General features: G+C 45.3%; 1 protein-coding gene across 1 annotated transcript in view; it reads right to left on the reverse strand.

The window, feature by feature from the left end:
• Positions 1 to 876: 876 nt before the first annotated feature.
• SCML4 (Scm polycomb group protein like 4) overlaps positions 877 to 27,778 on the reverse strand; it is a 123,559-nt gene continuing 96,657 nt past the window's right edge. Inside the window, exons 6-8 of the mRNA XM_003824332.6 lie at positions 23,066 to 23,356; positions 11,292 to 11,437; positions 877 to 8,752 (exon numbers count right to left, since the gene is read on the reverse strand). Of these exons, the coding sequence (XP_003824380.1) occupies positions 8,627 to 8,752; positions 11,292 to 11,437; positions 23,066 to 23,356 (563 nt within the window). The 3' untranslated portion in view covers positions 877 to 8,626. The remainder of the gene's footprint in view (positions 8,753 to 11,291; positions 11,438 to 23,065; positions 23,357 to 27,778) is intronic.

Raw genomic sequence — 27,778 nt, forward strand, 5'->3', positions numbered from 1 at the left:
AGAAATGAAAGCACAATGAATTTTCATACAATTAGAATATCTGCAGTACATACGCCGAGTCCTTCTTGCACACGTGCCTCAGCACAAGCAAATGATGTGCAAACTTTCACTAATGACCTTTCTCTTAAGTTTGCAAACCCAATCATAGAAATACACATGAACATGCACGCACACCCCCTCTAAAAATCCTTAATTAGAAGGGAGGAAATACTGTCTCAGTAGAGAAGAGGGAAGGTAGTCAACCCTGTTTTTATCTTCCCAGGATAAGGAGATGACCTATTTGCACCCTTGGTTTCTGGCTGTTTCATGCAGTGTGCGAGTAAAGTAAGACGTTTTACCAGGGAAAAGGTGCAGCTGCCGCTCTCCCAGATGCGGTGAGATCGGGAAGCCTCCCGAGTGGGTATATGGGGTACGGAAGTAGCATAAACAGGTGGAAACATGAGATTAACTAAGGCTGAGTTGAAAGAAAGGTTCTGAAAATAAGCCCATCAACTTACAAAACCAAAGACATAACATTTCAATCATCGTCATTCTACCTCACAAGCTTAGGGAACATGGATTTCACTAACTCATGGGCCCTCATTTGTTAGCAGGAGTCTTGCTGGATAATGACAGCCTAGCGTAGCTAGTAAAACACACCTTTTGGCCCCATGAAGGGAGAAGATTCATGGTGTTACAGTCATACTTCATTAACACAAAGTTTTCACTGTTAGTGAAAAAAAAATAGCAGCAAGACAATTATGATAAAATGATTTTATTCAATCAGTTTAGTTTTCTTGCATGTGAATAGAATGAAAAGCAAATTTATCCACAAATGTATTTAAAGTATAAAATTTTTATGTTAATGAAATTACTTCTAGGTATATACAGTAGAGAAATAATCTAATCAACAGATATCTGTAACATGGAAATATTTGCTCTATAAAGCAAATGATATTTCATATTTTCTTGAGGATAAAATGAGAGGAGTTCTTTTATTTAAATCCCCAAGTGATCAAAGATATAGCTAGAAGATGACAGAAAATTAAATATTATGGCTTAGAACACAATGAATAATAAAAGAAATCAAAGTCCCTCAAAGTCTCTCACACTTGGACAGAAATACTTTCAGTTCCTGAGGAGGAAACATGTTTGACTTCTAGAAAGACCTCGAGGTGTGCAATTGTGCTGTAGAAAGGCCAGGAATGGAAACATTTTTTTTCCAGAGCTGTGCTGCCTTTCTCCTCCCTCTAAACCACATTTTCTTTTGGGAAATATGTCATCATCTTTCCCTACTCAGACACAAGCCACTTAATATTGCATACGTCTCAGTAGTCTTATAAATGTCCAGAAACAATACCTCACCCCAGAAATACTTCTGATGTAGTTCATTGTCCTTCATTTTTCATGCTGGCTGGACCCTCCTCACTTACACACAAGGCTCTGGCCTGGCTTTGGTCATGAGGCTGTACAGTCAGTGCTAACTGGGTCTGGACAACGTTCTGTGTTCTATAAAGAACTTTGGCATTATCTGAATTGCTGCTGGATGTCAGAGTGACTCCGTGCATGTTGCAGGATGGCGGGAGAAGCAGCTTGTGATTCTCAAGAGGTACATCGAATTGGCACCAGGTCACTTAACGTTCAGGGCTGAATGAAGAGGGACAGCTAGTGAGAAGGGCATTGTGCTTGATGAAGATTCAAGAGGCCTCTCAGTGGTACATCAGGGTGAGTCACAGAATGAAACATTCAGAAGGGCAGAGACTCTCATTCCCAACCTCAGGCATCGAGCTGAGAGAGCTAGACCTTGAGAAATAGAACAAGTGGAGATTGGACAGGAAGTGGGGCAGAGTCAAGGAATGCTGTGGGTGGGTGACAACTGGGCAGAGGTCAGAACTGCTGGGCCTGGGAGGACAGAGTTGGCTTATTCTTATTTCTTTCTCTACCCCGTCTCCATCCCCAAGGCATTTGAGCTAGTGGAATGAAGAAAGACAAAAAAGAAAACAAACCAACAAAAAAACATGGAGGCAGGAAGAAAGAATAGAATGAGAAGTAAAAAACGAGTGGGAAAGAATGGTCAAGTGGTGCTTACATGGCCTTGAGAAGTTATGGGCCCATGAGGGAAGAGGATCAAAAAATATCTAGATGAGGTTGCAAAGGAGGAGAGGCAGAAGCCAGCAGCCATGAAACAAAAGAGATGAGCCAACAGCCCATAACTATTATGGCAGCACAGCCCCACTGACCTTGGCCAAAGTAACTGAGCTGGAAATGCTTTTAAAGGTCATGTGGATGACTCCCCTCCTTTTCCAGATAAGGAGATGGAGGTATGGGGGGAGGTGACTTGGAGAGCTTGTTTCTTGCACACTGTACCATGCTCTGCCCCCCACAGAGCAATGTGGAACCCACGGGGGAGAAGGTTCTACTCTGGAGGGGAGCCATCCAGATGTCCCCCAAGACCTCTTTTCCCCAACTCTAGGATTCTACGGTTCTACGTGTGAGGGTGGTCTCTGTCTATTTGCAAACACTCACAATATCCTCAGCTTACCGTGCCTAAGGATATAGCAGTAACACTACTTTAAAATGAATATGTTGAATGTTATACATCCAAATACTGTTGTCCTTCAAAGTAGTCCATACATTGCAGCTCCTTATTCTAACACCTGCCTAATATATTTAAGTTAACCAGTGAATTGTGGCTGTTATTGTTCAAACTATTTGTACCAAGTAAGGAAACACACAAGGAAAAGACAAACGAATGTGTGTGAAAACACATGATTTGAAACCTGAAACTGATTACCCATGTCATGCACCAGGCATGAGCCCAGTGGCTTTGGCTTTCTCCAAAAAGAAAAAAAATCCACCCTCAAGGGATGATGATGGGTTTCCAACAACACTTTGAAAAGAATGTAGTTGAGGATGCTACATTTATGATAGAGGTAGCCTTCAGTCATACATCGTTGCTGTAAAGCGACACCTAGTGAGGTGCTGTTATTTCACAATGAACTGTTTGGAGAAGCAAGGCTTCGGGTGTATTCCAAAGTTGGAGCCAATGGAAGAGGTTGCTGTTGGCCTGTGCAAGCGCCTAGTGCATGGAACTGACTCTAAGGCTCAGACCACGTGGTCAAGCCCCAGAGCAGGGTAGGGTGGGAAGGCAGCTGAGGTATAGGTGGTCTGTGTGGTATATGTAGACCCTTCAAATGGAAAGATGCTGCTGTCCCCACACTGTCTGGCATCACTGTTTAATCACCCGTGTCTCTACTATTCTCGTCCTGTCACTATCAATTCATGGCACAGCACACTCGGCCGACCTGGGGGAGAGTGTCATTCTTAAGCTCTACCTGCCATCTTTTCCTCTGCAGGAAATTGAGCCCAGTGCTGAGCATGGGGAGAACCTCTGGGCTCTTTCTGTAGGATTTGAAGAGCGCAGATCTGGGGCCTCACTTGCGAAAGCACCGTGAAGAAAAGCAAATCTTCCTCTAACAGTGTGTTTTTGCCCAGAACTGCTTCTAAGTCGGGGGAATTTCATGAAGCCTGGGAGAGTCACAGTGAGCGTTCTCTCCAGCCCAGCATCTTGGTGAGGCCCATGTGTGATAAGACCACCGAAACCACAAAGGAATTTACCACGGGAAGTGTCCCAGCGGTTGCTTATTAGCATTAGAACAATTACACAAAGTCCATTGTTAGCAGACATGTTTTCATGATCCTTAACTGGTGGCAGTAAATAACAGCCATTCTCTTTCAAGCAAATGCTAGATTTCCAAAAATCCAGCTTCCAATTGTCTGTGCAGGGATCATCTTGGATTAGGACAACCATTGGAGTGGATGACACCCCAGAAGCTGAGGTGCCCAGCGCTCTACCTGCAGGAGCAGGGCGGAACACACAGAAGCTGCCTGAGGGTGGATGGGGGTGATGCAGCTGGGTTTGACATCACAGAATGGAAACAGGGAGGTTTGTTCCCCTGGATGTCTGACCGTCTGCTGGACCATCCCCAGGGTTCTTAGTGTGGTCCTCTCTTGCCACAGGGGAGGGATAGGGGCACATGGCAAGGCAACAGGAGAGCCTGGCAGGTGCTCAGTTCTTGGAGTGTTTATGACCAAAAAAAAACACAAACAAAACTAAAAAAAATCAGCCCCATGGACAGGTTTGCACCCCTCTCCTTAAAAAAAAAAATGCAGTTTTTAAAAAAATCACCTACTCCTTCACAATCCCATGTCTTGTTATCTGAGGTTTTTAAAAAAAGTGAGTCCAATCCCCTTCCCCTCTCTCCCCAGTGGAGAAGAGCTGAGAAGTGGCCCCTTCAGAGCAGAGGTCAGACAGTGCCTGCCAACCACTTACATATATGTAAACCTGGCTGTTTCTTTAGAATGAGAGCAGAATATTTCCATCTTTCGAGACCTTCTGACAATGACTACATTTGAGTCCCTGGTCACCTATGGGCATCTCCAATTATCTTCAGAGATTTGAGAAAATTCTCCTAAAACCATCTCAAAAATAATTTAAAAAGAATTTTAATTAAAAAAATAAGAAATATTCCATACAGCACATAGATACAAAAATAGGTTATTGCAGCGTGAAGGGTTGGGGCTGTTAGAATTGCTGCTTTCATTGTTTTCCTAAGAAACTTATGGTGTAGGCCTCCCTTTCTCACTGGTTTCTTCTGCAGTAAACCGCCCCTAGTCCCATATTCCTTCCCAATGTATTTAATATAGTTGGTAGCAGCCCTGCTGCAGGGAAATGGTGGGAGTCTGGTGTACTCTCTGGTAGGTGCTAAACGCCGCAAGACAATTGTTCCCTTCCGTGGGCTCCCCGGCAAGGCGTCTCCCGAGAGTCACCTGGAGCCCAGGCTTGGCACATACAATCATCCTCCTGAGGGGGCAGGCCCAGAGCCCCAGAACAGCCCTGGTCACCCAGCTGCCTCCAGGATACACCCTAGTAGCCTAAGAGGGGACACTTAGTAGTAGCAACCAGACCACAGTGGGTTCTGCCTCCATATTGCAAACCAAGCAAAGGTAATGGCTCATATACTCCCAAGCACTCACTTCCTAAGGCTCTTCCAGCTACAGTGTCAGGAAACACACACACACACACACACACATACACACAGACAAGACCCACAGCTTTCACCTAAAGTCTTCGCACAGGGAATAATGTGATTCATGAAATATTTAAAAGGCCTTAGGCAATAGAATTGTCTCTTGATTTTTTCTTTCAAGTGTTTAACAGACAAGTGTAATTGGAAATGTTTGGAACATGAACACAGGCACACACACATACACACTCTAATTTGGAATTATGCAAAACGATATCATTATTCACTACAACCTGAAGCAAAGCTACTGCAATGGAATAATAAGTACCACATCTGTACAAGTGAGAGGCCCCCAGGTCGGCTCTCATTTGGACAAGGGTGACCCACGTGGCCTAACCCTTTAAGGTCTGTTTAGAGGAAATGGCCTGGTGTGTTTTACATTTGTGAAGCTATTTAGCCTCCTGGTTTGACAAGTTTTTTGAGAGGGGTGAAAATTAATTATAATTGCAGTATTGCTACAATAATTTAGTTGGCTAATTGCATTTCAGTGCAGAAACAGTCAAGGAAGATTTTCCTCCCCAGGTTATTCTCTGATGTGGCAGCATTTATTTTAAGAGTAATGAGATTTTTAAAAAGTCAAACCTTAAATATCATGGCTTCAGCAATCTGTCCTGCTTAAAGTTTAATGCAAAATGAGATAGCACCTCCGTGAGAGAAGTTCCACGTGAACATGGATCCAGTTTTCTCCAAGACTTGAAATGAGAACATATCTCTCGCCTGAAAACTACTCAAGGGATCTCTTTGACATTGTTTGGGGCTGATTTTTATTTGAGAGCACCAATGTTTGTGACTCTGTAGTGAAGGAGGCACTGATGAGGGTGGGTAGGAAGTTTTGAAAACTTGATACTGGAAGTCACTACATGAGGTATCTGTTGATGGAAGAGGTACCACAAGTATCAGAAGATTGAGAAAAAAAAGGGGAGTGAAAAACCTGGATTGTTGTGGGATTTTTCTGGATCTCATTGTTTTCACACTGGCAGTTCTGAGTACATAACCTGCCCATGGCTGTTTTGAGGGAAATGTATCTAACTCTAAACCAGCAGTGAGCACTTACGATTAATAAATTCTTAAGAGACAGGCCCTATCACCTTAAGATCTTGAAGACTCTGCCCCAAGGCCTGATTCAAGGTACTTTTCTCAGGTGCTGAACCTGTCAGAGGCATTTGAGCCAGAGCAACTCCATCTTGAATGGGAGCTGGGTAAAATGAGGCTGAGACCTACTGGGCTGCATTCCCAGATGGCTAAAGCATTCTGAGTCACAGGATGAGACAGGAGGTCAGCACAAGATACAGGTCATAAAGACCTTCTGATAAAACAGGTTGCAGTAAAGAAGTTGGCTAAAACCCACCAAAACCAAGATGGCAACGAGAGTGACCTCTGGTTGTCCTCGCTGCTATACTACCACCAGTGCCATGATGGTTTACAAATGCCATGGCAACATCAGGAAGTTACCCTATATGATCTAAAAGGGGGAGGCATGAATAATCCACCCCTTGTTTAGCATATCAAGAAATAACCATAAAAATGGGCAACCAGCAGCCCTCAGAGCTGCTTTGACTATGGGGTAGCCATTCTTTCATTCCTTTACTTTCTTAATAAACTTGCTTTCACTTTATGGATTCACCCTGAATTCTTTCTTGCATGAGATCCAAGAGCCCTCTCTTGGGGTCTGGATCGGGACCCCCTTCCTGTAACAAAAATCACCAGACATCAAGCTCTTCTACAATCTAATAACTCAAGCTCAATTCAGTGAGCAAGTTTAGTACATTCTCCTCCTCCCCTTCTCTGCCATGCTCTCAGTCCAGCCGCCATTTGTGTGTCTGAAAAGGAGGCTACGATGTGCTTTCTCAAGTACTGCACGTGAAAGCGGGCCTAACGGCATGGCATGGACTATTTCTTATGGCCTTCATCTGGATTCTAACTATATAGAGGGTCACTCTGCAGATCTACCCAGGGCTGCCCTCAAGGTTATACAGGTCATGCTCTGTACAACGGCAGCTGATCAAGCGGTGAGGAGGTTGAGCCCCCACCCTGCTCCACTTGCCAGCTGAGACCCCTGCTCAGGTTGTATCCCAGAGAAAGGGGTGCCTTTTCTGATTCACCTTTGGGCGAAGGGAGGCCCTGAGTCATCCCTAACCCTCTCCCTCCCAGAAATTCCAAAATCTAATGTTCATCTCCTCATCTCCAACACTGCTGATGTCCTTTTAAGGAAGAGAATATGCACATGGCAAAGGCGAATTTATTTTGAAGATATGTTTTCTGCTCAGTGTGAAAGAAGAAGAGAGGTGGAGGGAAACAGAGAAAGGAGAAGGATAAAACGAATGGTGGAGAAGTTGTGCCTCTGCCTAATAAATTGTGGATTCATTGTCCGTCTCTGGACACAGCTGCAAAGGAGCAGAAAATCAATTTTTTCTATTACTCCACGGTGAGAAAGGAAAACCTATTTGTAAATTGAATTAAACCCCATAATAGCATGTCTGTGTATTTGTTGAGGACTAGAAAAATTAGCCACAGATACAACTACATAACCCAGCAATGTAACTAGAAATCAACACTCTCCCGTTTCAAAGCTTCGTTGAGACATTTTCTTTTCCTTTTTTAAAGAAACACCCATGGCTAAATGTCACTAAGATTCTTCGGCATGCCAACACTTCAACACCTCAATAAGGACTCTGGAAGGGAAGGAACTCCAAAGTCCCATCTGGGTAGAGCGTGCTTCCAAATTCTTGCCTTTGCTAGTTGAGTATCAGTCAGTCAGTCAATAATGATTGGATACGAACTAGACCCCTCTAGCTGATGGTTTCTTCCCAAGTCGCAATCTGTGGTGCTAACTGTGGAATAAATCCCCTGTTTCTGTGTGGGCTAGATCTTGTTCACAGACACCCTAACCCATCCACTCAGTACTGAACAATCCTGCTACTGCAGTCAGTGAGGGTCCTGAAATTTCATTAGCAGTCTGCCCTCTAGCGGAGAAACACAGTACTTCAGATTTTCTAGGAACAGAAAAGATTTTTTTTTTTCCTTTTTCTTTCACGGCGTAAAATAATTCAAGTTTTCCAGACAGTGCAAGGTGAGGCAGTCATCTTCAGAAGTCAGCTTCCAGAGCTGAGGCAAACAAGGCTCACATGGATAGGTCCCCAGGTCAGAGTAAGAGGCAGATGGTGCTGAGGGGGATGTCCCTGCAGAGACCGCAGGGACAAAGGTCCTTCTTTCATCCTTTGAACCCTCCAGAACTCTCCTTGGGCATAAGCATTCAGTTCCCCACTCTCTCGTTATGCAAATAGGACCCACTTTAAGAGAAATCAGCATAACAGGGATGTTAAAAATCACAGGCTTTTGTAATTTTTTGGCAAATTATGAACACAGAGGAGCCTCTCGAAAAGGTCCATGTTAAATTCTTCAAAAGGCAAAGATTCACAAGTTTTATAAAAAGACCACGTCTCTGTGGCTGTTAATTTTAAGAGGAGGGTCTATTTTGTGATGTTGGCGGGATATTGGTAAGGCAGAAGATAATCTTGAGATCTGTTGTTTTGGGTTTCGCTTCTGTCTTTTTAAAAACGTCAGAACTTGGCTTGCTTCAGTTTGTCAATGTGGTAGCAGAGTTTCAGTGCGGGTCCCAGCTTCAGGCCCAGGTACTTCATGACCATGTCACTCTTCAGCAACAGCAGAGCGTTGCCATCAATCTCCTGGTGGGATAGGATCAGAAGAAAGATAAACCCAGAAGATGGTCAGAGTCATCGAACAGTGGCTAAGGTTAAGGTGTGGTCAGGGGATGTGCTCAGGGCATATGGATTGATTTAGGCAGCATATTCTCTTGGTCCTGGGGCAAGGTCTTTTAAAATATTAAAGCAAACAAATACTGTGTTCTCCTCTCCCCATCATCTCCCTGGAGTCATTTGATACACGGAGTGTTTCATATTCCTGCCCTCCCCTCATAGAAGGAATCAAACACAACCCCATGTGTGTTCCCAATATCCCACTTACGAAGTTTATCTCCTCATCCAAACTTGGCTAAAGGGGCAAAAACTGTCATCCATTAGACCCTGAAACTAGAGGGTCTTTCCATTCCAAACCTCCACCTATTGCCCTAATTTCTCATTTCTTAGTAGGCCCACCTACCTTTAGCTGATAACAAAGCAACTCATTCCACCTATGGAAGATTTCAGGTGTGTTTAGCCCTGTCTATTCCACTAGATGGAATACACTAAAGAATGCCCCTGCTTCATCTCAGGGTTCAGCACAAAGAACTACTAAGGGGACGAGCCAGTCCTTTGAGGTTTGATCCCGGTGTAGCTGCCATTGGTCATTGAGAATGGTCACCCTCCAGAATGCATGCGGAGTTCATGAACCTAGCAAGGCTGGGCTTCCATGGTCACCTTTAGTGCCATTTTCAGGTCACTGGAGACAAAGGGTAGAAATTTGAGGTGCTCAAGCAGGGAGAAGAGACATAGTTACAGGATTCATATAATGGTGCCAGGGTCACCAGCTCTCTCATTCATCTGCCCAGCCAGCCAGTATTGATGGAGCACCCACTCCGTGTCACTCTCCACGTCTTTGGCAAAATGGCAGTGGGCAAGGCTTACTTGTGGGCCACTCCCAGGAGGCTCATTTTCTACTGTCTTTTATTTCCCTCACCTCCTGGACTCCCACTGTCTCCTCCCACCCTGGAAGACAGCCAGACTCCCCCTGCCCAAATCTGTCCAAGCATAACCCACTCTGCGGTTCTTGGTCTTAAGTCCCCGTTGTTAGGTGAGGTCAACATATGCCTAATAAAAGGCAAGTGCTGAGTTAGATGAGAATCCTCCTAAGATTGGAGAACATGATTTCTATGACAGAATCACCAAATAAAATAAGAAACAGGAAACAAAAATAATGGTCACTGTGGAAGGCGGAATAATGCTCCTTCCCCTCCATGCACGACGTCTGGATTCTAGTCCCCAAACCTGTGAATGTCAAGTTACACGGTGAAGGGGAATTAAGGTTGCAGATGGGATTAAGCTTGCTAATCAGCTGACTTTAAAGTAGGGAGATTATCCCGGATTATGGGGCCAGGTGGGTGGGGGGAGTGGCGGCTGTGTAATCACAAAGCTCCTTAAACGTGGAAGAGGACATCAGCAGTGAGAACCAGGGATGGCAGCCCGAGCAGCCGAACAGGCCTCAGCTTGATGTTACAGGCTTTAAAGATGATGGCAGGGGGACAGGAGCCAAGGACTCATGGTGGATCTAGAAGCCAGAAAAGACAACCAAGCGGATTCTCCCTAGAACTTCCAGAAGGAAAGGCAGCCTTGCTGGCTGAGCCCACTGAGACCCATGCCAGGCTCCTGATCCCCAGAGTGGTAAGGCAGAGAATGTATATTGTGTGAGGCAACTACATTGGTGGTAATCTGTTACAGCACAATATAAAATGAGTACAGTGCCATGCGCGGTGGCTCACACCTGTCATCCCAGCACTTTGGGATGAGACCAGCCTGGCCAACATGGTGAAACCCAGTCTCTACTAAAAATACAAAAATTAGCTGGGCGTGGTGGTGGGTGCCTGTAATCCCAGCTGCTCGGGCGGCTGAGGCACAAGAATTGCTTGAACTGGGAAGGCAGAGGCTGCAGTGAGCCGAGATTGAGATCGCACTACTGCATTCCAGCCTGGGCGACAGAATGAGACTCTGTCTCAAACAAAAACAAACAAAAACAAAATGCATATAGTAAGCCTGGCAGGTAAATTATTGATTCTTATCTTTAAAAAAAATTACCATCTCTATATTTTAGCATATCTCAAAATCATTATAATGCTATCTGCTCAGTGAAGGCTATCCGAGTCAGGAACCGTGCTGAACACCTTTTGTGCATTTTCTTATTTAGTCCTCGAAGTGGTTTAGGAACAGGTGCTACTGCGGTTTGCCTGGCATGTCGTAGGTGTGCTGTGAATTTTGTTGCATTCACAGACGGCTGGATGGGCAGGAAACAGGCACTCCTGACGAAGGCCAACATGAGAGAAGAGATGGGGCAAATATTCCTTTAAAAACAAATTAAGTGGTCATTCTGTTCTGAGGAGCCTGTGGTTGTACCTGTCCCTCTCATCTCTGGCTCCCTTGAGGGTGCCCCTAGGGCTTAGTTTAGAGCACCCCCCCACCGCCTCCCCTGGCAGCATCCGGCAGCTCCCTGGACCTCACTCTCCTTCCATGCCTGCTCCCTCAATCCACCCCAAGGTCAAACCCACCACTCGCATACGTGCTTTCTGAAGAGCTCCACGTGAGGCCCCAGAGCCTGCGGGTCGGCGTCCTTCACAAACCACACCACGTCCTCCACAGTCCAGGCGGAGGGGTTCCTGCTCCGTGGCCGCCTGGCATCCTGCGCATCCTGAGAAGGGCTTGAGGCTGGATGGGGCACAGAGAGGGAGACCATGAGCCAGTGGGACAGGGCCTTGCACCTACCTGGTGCTGCCTGCCCCCACCTAGCCTGGAAGGGGGATCCTCAGTGCCCATGAGTCCAAGGAGCTGGCCCAAGTGACCTCCTGTCATAGGGAAAGGCTGTGAGTGGCAGCTCTATCAGCAGCCCAGAGTGCAGAAGGCCACTCCTAGATATATTACCCTCCCCATGTATGCCAAAGCTCTCTGCTCTCCCAGGAGAGGAAGCACTAGACAGTGGATTCCCTTCAACAGGCTGGAATTCCCACCCTAGTTGGAGTTTTCAAGACTATCCTGCTCAGTTCTTTCTCGGCGGGCCCAGGGCCTCCTGAGCCTGGGTACTTGGTGACCAGGGCAAGTGTGCTAAGATGAGTGCCCAAATGAGCCTCATCGCGTCAGTGAGGCCAGTGACTTGGGGTCCTTTCTGCCTCCATGGCCTTCACACTGAAAGGATAGAGGCATGGCAGAATTGAGGTGGCTTTTCGTTCTTCTCCACGGTCTCTGCAGAATGCAAGTCTGCCTCAGCATCTTCAGAGCCATCCCTGGTCACACATGCAGAAAGAAGATGTCCCCTCACTCACTGCCCCAGGTACACATTGAGTCCTTGCACGGCCCTCTGGGGCTGTCAGAGCATTTGCCCGGGTCTCCCCCACTACACTGTGAACTCCCTGACCGCAAAGGGCCTAACCTACATCTGGTCCATAGCTGGTCCCTGGGAAATGGTTGCATAGGGCATTTCCCGTGCAGCAGGTGAAAAGGCTCAGGACAGTGAAGGAGGAAGACAGCAATGAGTTCAATGGCCGGCAATATTTAGGGTTGATTTTTTGTGTGTGTGTGTCCCAAACTAATTCATCCTCTTTCCCTAGAGCCAGCTCTTCTTCCTATCTCCCCCATTTTAGGAACCCACCTCTTTGTCCTCCCCTTTTTGTGTTTCCCACATTTAATTATTCTGAAGCTCTTGGGAGAATGCCTCTGATGCTGATGCCCTTCCACCCCTGCTGCCCTAGCCCCAGAGCCTGCCACCTAACCCCCTGCCATGGGTTCCTAATGGGTATTTTTGGGCCATGTCCTTTTCTTCCTACTGCCTACAACTGCCGCTGCCTCACATTCTCCCTAAGACCCATCTCCCCATGGGTCTCCCTTACCAACACACTGAGTCCTCATTCTACCTCAAGGTCAAGGGCTCTCTTGGTCTTAATAATATTTTTCCTTCTTAATGGAGGGGGAGAAGAGCTCTGGTACCAGAGAGACCTAGGGACAGATCCTGGAGCTGCCCCTTGCTGGTGACTGGACGAGGATGTAGCTCATCATGTGTGAAATGGCAGTGCTTTCTACCTGGAGGGGCAGGTGTAAGGATGGAAATGGGATAGTGCCCTGCCCCGAGGCTGACCTATGTCATGTGCTCCGCCAAGGGCAGGAGCCTCCCTACCTTCCCCACATCCCTGCTCTCCTGTGCACCACCTGTCTGTCTGGGTACACTTGTTGTGACCGACCGAATGTCTCCCCAGCTTCCTTCCTCTGCCTGTGGCTGGTGCTTTGACTTCAACCTAGAAGGCATTCACCCTCTCTCCTTCCCACTCATGTTCCACCTGATGCCTTCGTGAACAGAAATGTTCTGTGCTTCCTGCAGCCTGCATGTCACCTTCCTACCCCTTTATTTTATTGTATTTTATTTATTTATTTTTCGAGACAGAGTTTCACTCTTGTTGCCCAGGCCTGATTTCTGCTCACTGCAACCTCCACCTTCCGGGTTCAAGTGATTCTCCTGCCTCAGCCTTCCAAGTATCTGAGATTACAGGTGCCCACCATCACGCCCAGCTAATTCCTGTATTTTAGTAGAGATGGGGTTTCACCATGTTGGTCAGGCTGGTTGGGAACTCCTGACCTCAGGTGATCCACCCATCTTGGCCTCCCAAAGTGCTGGGTTTACAGGTATGAGCCACAGCACCCGGCTTCCTACCCCTTTATTCCTACATCTTTATTTGTTCATCTATCTCTTAAGGTGCTTTCACATTCCACTTTGTAGTACAATTATTTATGAACTTCTCTATAACCTCTAGTTAGATTTTTATTTCCTAAGGATTCCTCCCACTCACTCCACAAACATTGATTGAGCACCTTTTCTGTACCAGGTGCTAGGTGAAGCGTTTGGTGAAAAATACAAATGTGATCCTCTCATGACAGGGGTTATAATCATTGACTCCTCCATGGCTCAGAGTACATATACAGTCATGCACTGCCTAAGGACGGTGGTCCCATAAGATGATAATGATTCTAGTTCCTATCACCTAGTGATTTGTTTTGCAATTTTCTCCAGTATTCAGTACAGTAAGATGCTGTACAGGTTTGTAGCCTAAAAGCAATAGGCTATACCACACCGCCTAGGTGTGTAGTAGACTATACCATCTAGGTTTGTGCAAGTACAACCTATGATTTTCACACAACATTGAAATGACCTAAGGATGCATTTCCCAGAATGTATCCCATTGAGTGATGCATGACTGTGTTTATAAATAGGGCTTGATAAATGTGAGATGAATCAATATACTCTGCAGACACAGTCTCGGTAACTTATACAAAAGCCTGTGTGTGTAATCTTTACTTCTATTTTAAGGCTAGAAAAAAGACAAGGCTCTGAACAATGAAGCGGCTTTCCTACAGAAGAATTCTAGTTAGAAGTTGAGAAGCCTTCACTTTATTTCCCTTCTTTAGATCTCGGGGCACAGTGGCTTTCTGCTGTCTCTGTCTCCTTCCTCCTTTTAATGTGCCTGAGACGTGCATGCTGCTCCATTAGCACTGAGGAGAATACAGCATCACATTTCTGCGTCTGTCCTAAACACATAATGGTTTGGCTGAGAATTGGATTGACTTTGAGATTTTCCCTGCCTCTTCCTTGTGGGACCTGGAAGGGTCCCATAAGGTGGTTTGGCATGGGGCATTTTTCTGGGAATCTGTTAATGCACCCTGGAGCCATCTGAATGCTGATCCACCCTTATTAAAGATGATTTCACTCCATTTAAAGACATCTGCACTCAACATGGGGACGAGGAATCACGGAAATCACATTGCCTTTGGATCCTGCCCCATCAGAACATTGGCGTTAATCAGGGTGAAAATAGATGCTCTGATTACAAAGGCTGGAAGTCTTTAGTGCCAAGAATAATTTTAGAGTGATCAGAGCAGAGGTCAAATCTAATTTCCTGCATTTGACAGGAAGGGGGGAAAACCCAGACCAAGTAACAGCATCATTCACAGGAACCTAGAGTCCTTTGAGCTAGGTCAGGGAAACACTTTCCCTTCAACTACAGTGTTGAAGGGCTGAGCCAGGTGGCTGGTTTGTCTTTAAGGAGGAAGCTCTCAGGACAATTGCTGTGGAGGGAAAGAGATAACTGAGATGGCAAAGTGGGCTCTGTTCCTGGTACCTAGGGCTTGCTGTGGGCACTTTTCACTTTTCCAGGACAGAGCAGAGGCAGCAGGGGCCTGGCTCGGGCGTGTTTCTTAGGGGGCCTTTTAGTCATACAAGACAGAGGGCAGCAGGCAGCCTAAGTCACACCTCGGGAGCTGCTCCTGATCCAAAGCACATAGATTCGCTTTAGAAAGGAAGAAAAATGGAGCTTTCCAGTGGCAGGTTTGCAGAGCCTCACAGTGGTCTGTGCTCACAAAAATAATAAATACACTAGCCACTCCCTCTCCAGCTGCAGCGAAGGTGTCAGGAAGACAGATGGGTGGAGCCTGGTGCAGCTGCGGCAGGCAGATGTGATAGATCAACAGTAAGACATGATAGATGTGGAAAAGTCTTGCTCCTAAGCAGACAGAGCATGCCAAGAAGCACTGGCCAGACACATTTGTGAACAGGCAGAGTTCTCCAATGAGGACATCGTGCTTGGTCTTGTCATTCCCTGCCAGAGGCATGTGAAAAGTGAAACCTAGTTATGAATGGATTAAATATGCTTGTTTCTAAAGCTGAACTCACATTTACCAGAGCTAGGATGACTATGAGTCAGTGTTTCAAAGCAATCCCGATTCTCACAGCACAGGTACTTGGACACTCTCTGTGAATCTCCCTCTGCCTTACACATGCCCATGAGCACATCCATATGTACGTAATTTCCTTTCACTCATTCATAATTCAGGAGAAACTCTTTAGCTAACAACAGAGTCATGTGGAGGAGCGGAATTAGCAGTGAGCTGGGAGTCAGAAACCCCTGCCACCCACCAGCCATGTGATCGACTCTCTGCTTCTCTGTTGTAAAATAAAAGGGCTTGATCTCTAAGCCCCTGCCAGCCCCTTATGACACTGTGTAACCCCTCCCACCTCAGGCTGTTCACACGAAGGGAGTCACGTCCTCCCACAGCTGAAGGCTGCATCAGTGTGTCCACATGCAAAACACATCGAGTGCAGCCACAGCCAGGCTTCCTGTCCCTCCTGGGCTCTGTTCATTCTCTACGGACCTCATTGTCTTCATCTATAAATTGTGAATATTATTTGCTGCTTCTTAAGAATATTTTAAGAATCAAGAGAATGTGTCTCAGAGCTGGAGCCTGACCATAAGAATCTTAAAGACAGGAAGGTCATTGTCTCCAACAGGGACCCCTGTGTCCTCAGGCTGCCTGTGAGCTGCCCAGGCCCTCTTGGTTTCTGGCACCTGGAACTGGGTTGGGAGGACCGGGGCTGGCAAGGGGAAGGGGAGGGAGATCTGTTCTCAGCATCTCCAAGTGACCTGCTCCCACTAGATGCATCCTTTCTAGATACAATGCCATATCAAACATGTGACGTGCCCAGGTTAGCCCACAATTATGGCAAAATCACATGGCTTGAAACAGTGCTGTTTTTCATTATTTCTATCTGTTGCCCAGGCTGGATGTAGTGGGGTGATCTCGGCTCACTGCAACCTCCGCCTCCCAGGTTCAAGTGATTCTCCTGCCTCAGCCTCCCGAGTAGCTGGGATTATAGCCAAGCACCACTCACTCTATCCAGAGTTTTCAAGATGCCATGTGGTGAGAGAGATGAGAGGGAAGAGAGCCCACTCAATCCTTAGAGTTTAATCAGATTTTTCTTTTCAATTATTTGAGACCAGCTGGCCTGCCTGTGTGAGGAGAGAGCATGTCTCTAGAAACAAGGAGAGACCATGGGCTTGAAGTCAAGCTGAGCTGAGCTAGATTCCTTCTTGGCCACCAGAAGACACTGTGACCTCCTAGCAAGCACTGTTACCTCTGCTGGGAAGCCTCCAGCTATCCCTCCTCCCTACTGACCCTCCCTGGTTGTCTTTCCTCCTGCTTATTCCAGCCAGCTCCACTGCCCCTTCTCTGGGAAGCCTTTCCAGACTCCGAAGGGTAGGCTCAGCCACTCCCTCCCCATCTGATTCTCCCACAGCATCCACACTTCTCCCTGACAGCAATCATCACAACTGTAATGAAATTAGTGTAATAATTTGTTGACATTTGTCTCCCTGGAGTTGCAAACCCTCAGAGAACAGGGCCGGTGTCCATGTTGTTCACAGCTCTGTCCTCAGATGTGAGAAGAGTCCCTGGCACACTATGCCCAGGAAGTCTCTGCTGGCTAGGACCAACCAAAACCTGAGTCTTAACTGCCTGCTCTATAAAACACCTCGTTGAGCTGTTGCAAGGATTAAATGGCATAATGTTGTAAAGCATTAAACAGGATTACTCATTAGGTAGTTGCTGTTCTTCTTCTTATGATGATGTCATTCCATAAATGGCCAGTAGATTTGTTTTCCTAAATCCCAGGGCCACCAGCTCACTCCCCTGTTCAGAAATGTCTGGTTTACAGTTACTACAGAGCAAAGTCCCATCTGCTTGAAATGGATCCCAAACCTCCCAGCATGGTTTCCCTGGTGTCCCTGCACAAACTCTTTTTTTTTTTTTTTTTTTTTTTTGAGATGAAGTCTCGCTTTGTCACCCAGGCTGCAGTGCAGTGGCATGATCTCGGCTCAATGCAACCTCCACCTCCCAGGTTCAAGCGATTCTCGAGCCTCAGCCTCCCGAGTAGCTGGGATTACAGGCATGTGCCGCCACACCCAGCTAATTTTTGTATTTTTAGTAGGGACAGGGTTTCACCATATTGACTGGGCTGGTCTTGAACTCCTGACCTCAGATGATCCGCCCACCTCTGCCTCCCAAAGTGCTGGGATTACAGGTGTGAGCCACTGCGACTGGCCCCTGCACAAACTCTTTAATTAATCAGCTCTTGCCATGCTTTTGTCCACTTCACCTCCTCACATACAATGCTGTTCTCATTCTTCTTTTTCTAGCTAAATTGTCTCCATCCCTCACCCAATGCCAGGCCCTATCAAATAAAAATCCAAACACAGGAGGCATTTGGGTTGTAATAGCAATATCAGATTGACTTCGTTTCTTGATTCTGAATCTTGGACCTAGTTGTGGTTGGGAATTCTACAGTGTGTCTTGTTAAATGCCCAAGTCAGGAAGCTTTTGTTATCCAAAACCTCTTTATAGCTCTTGGTGATTATATCTTGGATGAGAGACAAGGAAGAGCTCTCAAACTTTCACCAGAGCATCAGCAGACACCAGGAAAATGTGCCCTGTGAACACATCCCCTTGGAGCCCACTGGCAGCGGAGACAGACGTGATATATCACAACTGCAGGAAGCTAAAGGTAAGTACCGCCAGAGAGAGAAGGCTGAGGAGTTTGTCAAGTCATCAATACCCACCCTTCTGCCTGCAGCCTCATGCAGTTTTCTGGCTTTTGTGGTTTTAAACCATTTTGATTAGTACCATGGGGAAAATGCCATTTCTAAGTCTCTTCCATGGTTTATGACTTGGGTCAAACTCCCTTAAAGAGGTATGGTTTTTTTCATGATAACTGCTTTTTACTTGGGATGGAACTTCAGAGCAATATTGAACAGTCATTTGGGTGGGAGGGTGGGGTGTGGGGGGACCCACAGCAGGCACTAGGCTGACAGCTAGGTGAGAAATGGGTGAGGACGCTGGTGGTTTCTCTCCCACTTTAACATCCTGCCACTCAAGTCAGCATGGTTTTTATCTCCATGGTTTCCAAACATTTTTAGTTGTGCAAATTTTGTTTAAGCAAAGCACATATAGAACCCCACTCTGCAAATGTGAAAAGGCCCTGCTTAAAGAGAGGGAGGGCACCTGGAGTCCTGTCTGCTCTTGTTCCATCTTCTCCATCTCTTAGAACCTTGAAAGCCATCAGGCATGATTTGAAAACCCCTGGGGTTGTTTTGAAAGACAGGCTTTGGAGCCCACTGAAGTCAGATCCTGGCTTAACACTTGATTTACCTTCTCTTGAACCTCTTTTTCTTTATCTTTAAATCAAATATACCAATACCTTTTTATAAATATTAAATTCTAAACATATAACTTATAATAAATCGGAAACTGTCTGGCCCCCTTGAGTGTAGGTGTTCAATAAATAACAGTCTGATACAGGCCTCAAGCCCCCCTTTGCCAGGGCTGTGGGGGGTTCAAATATGAATAAGAGGCTTCACAAAGCTGAGGGTCTGTTCCTTTCTCTAGGATAGAGTAAGAACTATAGATGAGGAAACAAAGTGCCATGGGAGGGAAAAGGAGGGAGTGAGCATTTCTGATCAGACTTCCCATTGCCTACTCAGCGTTACTTTGCACTTCTTCCTCTGTAATAGCAGCCCTAACTTCCATCTGGAATCATGGTTGCTAGGAATGAAAACCACATTTCCCAGCATCCCTTGCAGCAAGTGGCCATGTGACTACATTTTGGTCAATGAAATGTAAGCAGAAACGGAAACTTCTTTGAGAGACACTGGTGCTATCCTTCCTTCCATCTTCTCCCCACCCTCTTCCTCTGTCTCACTGCTGAGAATGTGCATGGCTGACTGGCTGTTTCTGGTACCTGCGGTTTTATTTAGCACCCTGAGGAAGGCACTGGTTAAAAGGAATCTTTCGGCTGGGCGGGGTGGCTCACGCCTCTGGTCTCAGCACTTTGGGAGGCCGAGGCAGGCAGATCATGAGGTCAGGAGATCGAGACCATCCTGGCTAACACTGTGAAACCCCGTCTCTACTAAAAATACAAAAAAAAAAAAAAAAATAGCCAGGCGTGGTGGCGGGCACCTGTAGTCCCAGCTACTCAGGAGGCTGAGGCAGGAGAATGGCATGAACCCAAGAGGCAGAGCTTGCAGCCTGGGTGACAGAGCGAGACTCTGTCTCAAAAAAAAAAAAAAAAAAAGGAATCTTCGGAGAATTAAAGTGTTAACAGACCTACAAAGGATGAATAATTTCATTTTTCTTCAGTGTATCACAAAGGCTCAACAGTGAACTTCAACTCATACATCACATAGCAGCTTTTCTCCAAAGAGGTTAGATGGCTTTGTGATTTTAAACATCCCACAGTCCCGTGGTGGGGGTCCTGCTGATTATGGACAACTGGATTTCAGGGTCTCAGGCAAAGTTCTCTCTAATATTTATTTTTATTTATTTATTTTTTGAGACAGAGTCTAGCTTTGTTGCCCAGGCTGGAGTGCAGTGGCGCAATCTCTGCTCACTGCAACCTCCACCTCCCGGGTTCAAGCGATTCTCTTGCCTCAGCCTCTCAAGTAGCTGGTATTACAGGCGTGCATCACGACACCCGGCTAATCTTTGTATTTTTAGTAGAGATGGGGTTTCACCATGTTGGTCAGGCTGGTCTCAAACTCCTGACCTCAAGTGATCCACCCGCCTTGGCCTCCCAAAGTGGTGGGATTGCAGGCATGAGCCATCGTGCCTGGCTGCTTCTAATACTTCTAAGTTATTAAAAAGACAGCCAGGATTCAGGGTTCAGGTATTGATGTTCTTGGGATGAAAGGCAGCAGGCACAGGTGGACTCCGTTTCTCTGATCTCATCCCAGATCCTGACAGGCAGAAGGGCCTGAGCTAGGGGGCCTCTCCTGGGGTGCAACCAGGCTCCAGCAGAGAGGCTTTCTCAGAGCTGGAGCCTGAGGAAGGGTCTGGGCTGCCTCTCGGCCAGTTGTCTGACAAGATTACTCAGACTGTCAGGGCCTGATTCCAGGATGATATGAGTTAGCTCTGTGTCCCCACCCAAATCTCACCTTGAATTGTAATAATCCCCATGTGTCAAGGATGGAGCCAGGTGGAGATAATTGAATCATGGGTTTGGTTCCCCCATTCTGTTCCTGTGGTAGCCAGTAAGTCTCACGACATCTGATGGTCTTATAAAGGGGAGTTCCCTTGCACAAGCCCTCTTACCTGTCACCATGTAAGACGTGCCTTTGCTTTCCCTTTGCCTTCTGCCATGATTGTGAGGCCTCCCCAGCCATGTGGAACTGTGAGTCCATTAAGCGTCTTTCCTTTACAAATTACCCAGTCTCGGGTATGTCTTTATTAGCAGAACAGACTCATACACAGGAGAACAAAGGGCCGGGATGGGGATGAAAGTGAAGGACAGGAGGACATCCTAGGGCTCAACTGGAAGGAGGTGTGAGGGGCTGGGGGACAGGAGCTATGCTGAAGCCCTCTGAAGAGCCCTGGATTCCCTGGCCCTGGGTCACCAGTTGGACTGAACAGGGCAGACTGTTGTTGAGGGAGTGATAGAAGTTCTCTCCAACCAAATCATGCCCCCCTCTTACTGCTGGAAATCCTGCATTTAAGACATAGGGCTGAGATTGCACCAACGTGAGTGGGAGAGAGAGTAAATATCTCCTTTTTAAAAAGTGGGACTCTGGGATTATGAGTCAATTCAATCAGCATGGTGTCCTATGATCACCACCCTGAGAAAAGGGGAATGGGGCTGAGGAGAAGAGGATGAGAGAAAGACATTTAAACTCAAGAGGGACATAAGGATGAGTGTTTTGACAAGAAGACAAAGGGACACCGTGAGGGCACAGACATGATGCATGTTTATTGAACACCTACCACATGCCAGATATTAAGCTAACACTGGGGACAAACCTATGAAATCAAGGCTGCCCCTGGTTTACTTTACAGTGTTGGTTCGTGAAAGATCTTGTCCCTTTCTCTTGTTCTTAGGAATCAAATGGAACAATGTTGCTCTCCTTTGGAAAATAGGGCTCTGCTCACTTAATCTGCCTGGCTCATGGCCCTGTGTGACAGTGTTGGAAAGTGGCCTGCAGGGCATCTCTACATTTGGTAAGAGCTGCTGTGGAGAGAGGATCTGCGCTCTACCCCTCAGAACGCCTCTCCGGCAAGGGGCCCCTTCTCACCTCTCCATCCTTGGCCAGGGGAAGCTGGTCAGGGCCACGCTCATCTGGGTTGGATGAGGCTCTTGGAAGAGAATGTGTGGAGGGTCTTGAATCATACAAAATAGCTCACGTGTGCGGCTTGCTGGGGTCAGTGGTGGAAGGATCCTAGGCTCAGGGGAGAAATGTGACTTGCCACAGAAGACAGAGCCTGCCCACTGAGGGGCTACAGGGTGGCAAGATGAAGACTCCCAGACTCCTTGGCCTGGGGCCTTCTTTCTTCAGCAGTTCTCAGCTGTGGAGCTGATGGGCTGTGATTTGTTAAGGGATGTGTTAAAAAGATCTATGCTGTAACTACTAACATTTATTGAGCTCTTATTACCTCCTAGGTCTTGTACTAAATGCATGTATGAACTCATTTAATCCTCCCAACAATCCTATGAGACAGGTGCTGCCATTATTATTATCACAATTTTATAGGTGAGGAAACTGAAGCACAGGTAAGTTAAGACTTGCAAAAGGTAGGCAGGAAGCAGCAGATCCAGCATCTCAGCCCAGGCTGTCTGGCTCTAGTCCCAGTGATTATCCACTATACTCTATGGCCTTTAGGCACTATCAAAATACTGAAGCTTGAAAATGACTTTTTAAAACATCAATCAGAAGGGCCTTCAAGCTATTACTATAATCCTTTAGCCCTTATAGCGCTTTTGTAGACTGCATTCCAACAAGCTTTCTTTAGTGGATGAGACAGAAGTGGCATTACAACCAGCATTGGGGGAATTTTGCCTAACTCTGCCTCTGCTCATGTATTTGTATCCTGAAGGTGACACTTCCTATGCAAGAGACAATTCTTTACCAAGGTCTGGTTCTCCTTTCTCCTGGGCAGAGCTAACCTACAGCTTCCAGAGTCCCTTATGGTTAAGTGTGGCAAAATGACCAGCTTTTGCCAATGAGATGTGAGTGGAAGTCATGAGCATCACTTTCAGATTGCAGGGAAGCACCTGTGTCTTCTCCACACCTTCTTTCCCTTTCTATTCCCTAATGCATGGGGCATGAAGGCTGTAGAGGGTGGCAGAGCCACAAAATAGATGGAGCCTATGTCCCTATATTGAGATGCATCCATGAATCAGGAACATTCACCTTTGGCTCTCGAACAAAAATTTCTATGGTATTTGAGCCTGTGTACATTTTGGAGTCTATGTATCCTGTGGCCTAGCCTGCCCTAATACACGATTTTCTTTGCTTATCAAAGGTTGAGTTTGGCTGTTTTTGAGAACCTCAAGATCCATGAAAGGGCTTGTGGAAATTTCTGATCTCCCAGCAGTCCCACGTTTAAACAGCCACACTCCCCCTTCCCCAGATGCTGTGCTCCCCGCACAAGGGCAAGGGATGTTAAGTCAGTGGGAAGCTGATGCATGCATTACATTACCACATCTGTTTCCTTCAAGAGAGGTCGTGTTTCTCTTGGGGCTGGAGGCTGGAGGCCTCAGCCCAGGTGCTGAGGGGCCACCAGAAGACATGGGGCTAGTGCGGGGACCACCAGCGGTGGCAGCAGGACCACCCCCAAGGTGGCTGTCTCCAGAGTTCTGCCTCTTGCAGTACAGCGAGGAGGAGGGGTGCAAGGAGCCCCTGTGGTTAAAGGTGGAGGCGGAGGTGTCCACATTGTAGCGGTTCATGCCCACAGGGTTCACCAGGTACTCTTCGGTGGTGACTGTCTTGGCTAAGCAATAAGGCAATACAGAGAAGCAGATATCAGAGAGCAGTTCAGGAAGCTATCAGACCCTCCGTCTTGGCAAACCCTGCCCTGCCAACACAGTCACCAGTATTTGTGAGCATGGAGAGAGGAGAAATGAACCCCACAACATAATTCCAAATAGCATACCTGTCAGCAGGCTGAGAGCTGCTTTGCCCACAGGAGCATATTGTAATAGGAATTAGGAGGTGTGCTCCTCGGTGCTTAGAGGAAAATTGATATTTTGGCCATTGATGACTTAATAAGCCCAAATCAGGCCAGGTGCAGTGGCTCCCATCTGTAATCCCTGAACTTTGGGAGGCCAAGGCAGGTGGATCACCTGAGGTCAGGATTTCAAGACCAGCCTGGCCAACATGATGAAACTCCATCTCCACTAAAAATACAAAAAATTAGCCGGATGTGGTGGCAGGCACCTGTAATCCCAGCTACTCAGGAGGCTGAGGCAGGAGAATCGCTTGAACCCGGGAGGCAGAGGTTGCAGAGCAAAACTCCATCTCAAAAAAAGAAAAAAAAAAAAAGAGTAAGATCAAAGACTTTCTTCTGCAGTGGCTCTGCCCTCACAGTCTCTGCTGGCTTCTCAGAATCTCCCTGTACTCCCTGCTCTTGCTCACCCACCAGCACAGCCCCCCTCACCTGGCTCAGGACTCCTGGGAGAGATCAAGCAAGAGTCACAATGTCCCAGAGTCAGGAGAGACAACTGTGGCCTGGGTGGTGGCCCAGGTGCCACAGTGCTTTCTCCCCACACCTTTAGTCCTGATACAAACACATGAGGGCAGCCATCCTCCGCCAAGGCTAACAAGCAGGGATGCAAGTGCTGATCTGGATAGCCCCACAATCCTCCCCAAACCCTTCACAGGAGAGCTAAAGAGCCAAGCTAAAGTGCAGAGGGAGGAGAGGACTTAGAAAGTCTGCCAACCTCATCATGAGCGCCTCTTAAGTAAACCAGGACTTATCATACTTTTTTTTTTTTTTTTTTGAGATGGAGTTTTAATCAATAAGTCTGTCACCCAGGCTGGAGTGCAGTGGTGCGATCTCGGCTCACTGCAACCTCCACCTCTCTGGTTGAAGCGATTCTCTTGCCTCAGACTCCCGAGTAGCTGGAAGCACCATACCCGGCTAATTTTTGTATTTTTAGTAGAGATGGGGTTTCACCATGTTGGCCAGGCTGGTCTCAAACTCCTGACCTCAAGTGATCCATCTGCCTCGGCCTCCCAAAGTGCTGGGATTACAGTCCTATACTTTTAAAGCTCAACATTGAGCCTGTTGAACTCCCTGTGAGCTACACCTGTGGCCGAATGGTGGGTTTTTTGTTTGTTTTATTATTTTTATGTGGAGTTTTTCTTTTGGGGGGTGGGGGAAGTCCAGAGAAATTACGGTGATAGAAAGAAGGAAACTATTCTAGTCCCTCCCACCAGGACAAGATCATGTCTACCTGTCCCCAGCAATAATTATCCGTATATTAGACACCATCAAAACAGATCTTGGTATGCCCAAAGAAAATGTAATCAGCAAAAATATGAAAAATAAAAACAAAACAAAACAACAACAACAACAAAAACCAATGGATCCTCCATGATTGGCAATGAAAAACAAATTTGAGGCCACAAGATCCAAATGTCTTCTCCATACATGGATTCTTCCACAATGTAGGAAGATTATTGAAGATTAAGACTTGATTTTATTAGGGAAGCTAGCAGATCTTCTCATAGTTGGGGATGGATGTGGAGCTTGACTAAAAATAAAAGTCTTTGAAGATGTGATACAGATAAGTAGTGGCTAGAGGTAAATTTACAGCTGTAAATACTTCTGTTAAAGGAAGAAAGATCTCAAATGAATAACCTAATCTTCTATCATAAGACACTGGGAAAAAAAGCAAAGAAGGAAATAATAAAGATTTGAGCAAAAATTAATTCAATAGAGAATTTTAAAAAACAATAGAAGAAATCAATAAAACCAAAAGCTTGTTCTTTGGAAAAAGAACCAACAAAATTGCAAGCCTTTAGCTACATGGACAAAAAAATAAACAAATAAAAAGTAAAGAAGGAAAGAGAGATGATTCAAATTGCTAGAATCAGAAATGAAAACCTGAAAGAGAGGAAATTACTACCAACCTTACAGAAATTGAAAAAGATTGAGAAATACAGATGCTTTTTGCTTACAATAGGGTTATAGCCCAATAAATTGATCATAAGTTAAAAATATCATAAGTTGAAAATGCATTTAGCATGCATAACCTACCACACATTATAGTTTAGCCTAGCTGACCTCAAACATGCTCAGAACACTTACATTAGCCTACAGTTGGACAAAATCATCTAACACAAAGCCAATTTTATGATAAAGTATTGAATATCTCATGTAATTTACTGAATACTTACTGAAAGTGAAAAACAGAATTGTTGTATAGATACTTGAAGCATGGTTTTCAGTCAATGTGTATCACTTTCACACCACCATAAAGTGAAAAAAATCATTGTCAAACCATCTTAAGTAGGGAACCATCTGTTCTATAAACAGTTGTATGCCAGTAAATTAGATAACTTAGATAAAATGAACAAACTACTAAAACTGACTTAAGAAGAAAAAGACAATCTGAGTAGACCTGTAAGAAGTAAAAAGATTGAATAAGTAATCAGAAAACTACCCACAAAGAAAGCCCAAGCCTGAATAACTTCACGGTTGAATTCTACCAAACATTTAAAGAAAAAATAATACTAATTCTTTACAAATTCTTCCAAAGAATAGAAGGGGGTGGAATACTTCCCAGCTTCTATGGCAAATACTTCTACGAAGCCAGGATTACCCTTATACCAAAACCAGACAGACACATCATAAGAAAACTATAGACCAATATCTGGTATTCATATGAATGCAGAAATCCTCAACAAAAAACCTGGCAAAACTGAACCCGGCAACATATAAAAAGATATATACACCATGACCAAGTAGGATTTATCCCAGGAATGCAAGCCTGATTTAACATTCAAAAATCAATTAATGTAATACACCATATGGATAGAATAATAAAACAGAGATCACACAATCACCTCAACAGATGCAGAAAAACATTTGACGAAATCCAATACCCTTTTATGATAAAATCACTCAACAAACTAGGAACAGAAGGGAATTTCCTCAATCTGACAAAGGGCATCTGCAAAGAACCCATAGGTAATATCATGGCTAATGGTCAAAGACTGGATGCTGTCCCCCAAGATCAGGAACAAAAAGAGACGGTCCATTCCAGCTACTTCTATTAACATTGTACTAGAGGTTCCAGCCAGTGCAATTAGGTTAAGGAAAAGAAAAGCCATCTGGATTAGGAAGGAAGAAGTAAAACTATCTCTTATGTGTACGAAATCCTAAGGAATCTACTTAAAAGACTGTTGGAACTAGTAAGTAGTTCAGCAAGGTTGTAGGATACAAGATCAATGTGCAAAAATCAATTGTATTTCTACACATTTGCAATTAACAATTAGAAAATAAAATTGAGTATAATTCCATTTATAATAGTATGAAAAAGAATAAATAAAATAGGAATAACTTTAACAAAAGTTCAAACATACTCTGAAAACTACAAAACATCGTTGAAAGAAATTAAAGAAGATGTAACTAAATGGAAAAAAAATCTCATGTTCATAGATCAGAAGGCTTATTTTTAGGGTGGCAATTCCCCTCAAATTGATCTACAGATTCAGCACAATCCCTGTCAGAATCTTCACTGATTTATTTGTAGAAAATAACGAGCTAATTCCAGAACTCATATGGAATTGCAAGGGACACAGAATAGCCAAAGCCATCATGAAAAACAAAAACAAAGTAGAAGGCTCACACTTCCTGATTCCAAATTTAGTACAAAGCAACAATAATCAAGACAATGTGGGAGGTCATCATGTTAAATGAAATAAGCCAGGCACAGAAAGACAAATATCACATGTTCTCACCCATATGTGGGAGCTAAAAAAGTGGATCTCATGAAGATAGGGAGTAGATTGGTGGTTACCAGAGGCCAGGAAGGGCAGAGGTCAGTGAGGATGAGGAGAAGTTGATTAAAGTTACAAATATATGGTTTTATAGAAGAAATAAGACTTAGAGTTTGAGAAATCACTTGAGTGACTATAGTTTACAACAATCTATTAAACATTTGAAAATAGCTAGAAAAGAATAATTCAAATGGTTCTACCATAAAGACAAATATTTAAGGCGATGGATATCCCAAGTACACTGATTTGATCTTTACAAATTATATGAATGTAACAAATTATCACATGTACCCTAAAACTACATACATCTCTTATGCGTTGATTTAAAAATTTTTTTTAAAAATAAATAAATAAAGCCAATGTCATTGGAGAGGGAAAAAAAGACAGTGTGGTTCTGGCATTTGGA

The sequence above is a fragment of the Pan paniscus genome, chromosome 5 (assembly GCF_029289425.2).
Source record: "Pan paniscus chromosome 5, NHGRI_mPanPan1-v2.0_pri, whole genome shotgun sequence".
NCBI lineage: Eukaryota > Metazoa > Chordata > Mammalia > Primates > Hominidae > Pan > Pan paniscus.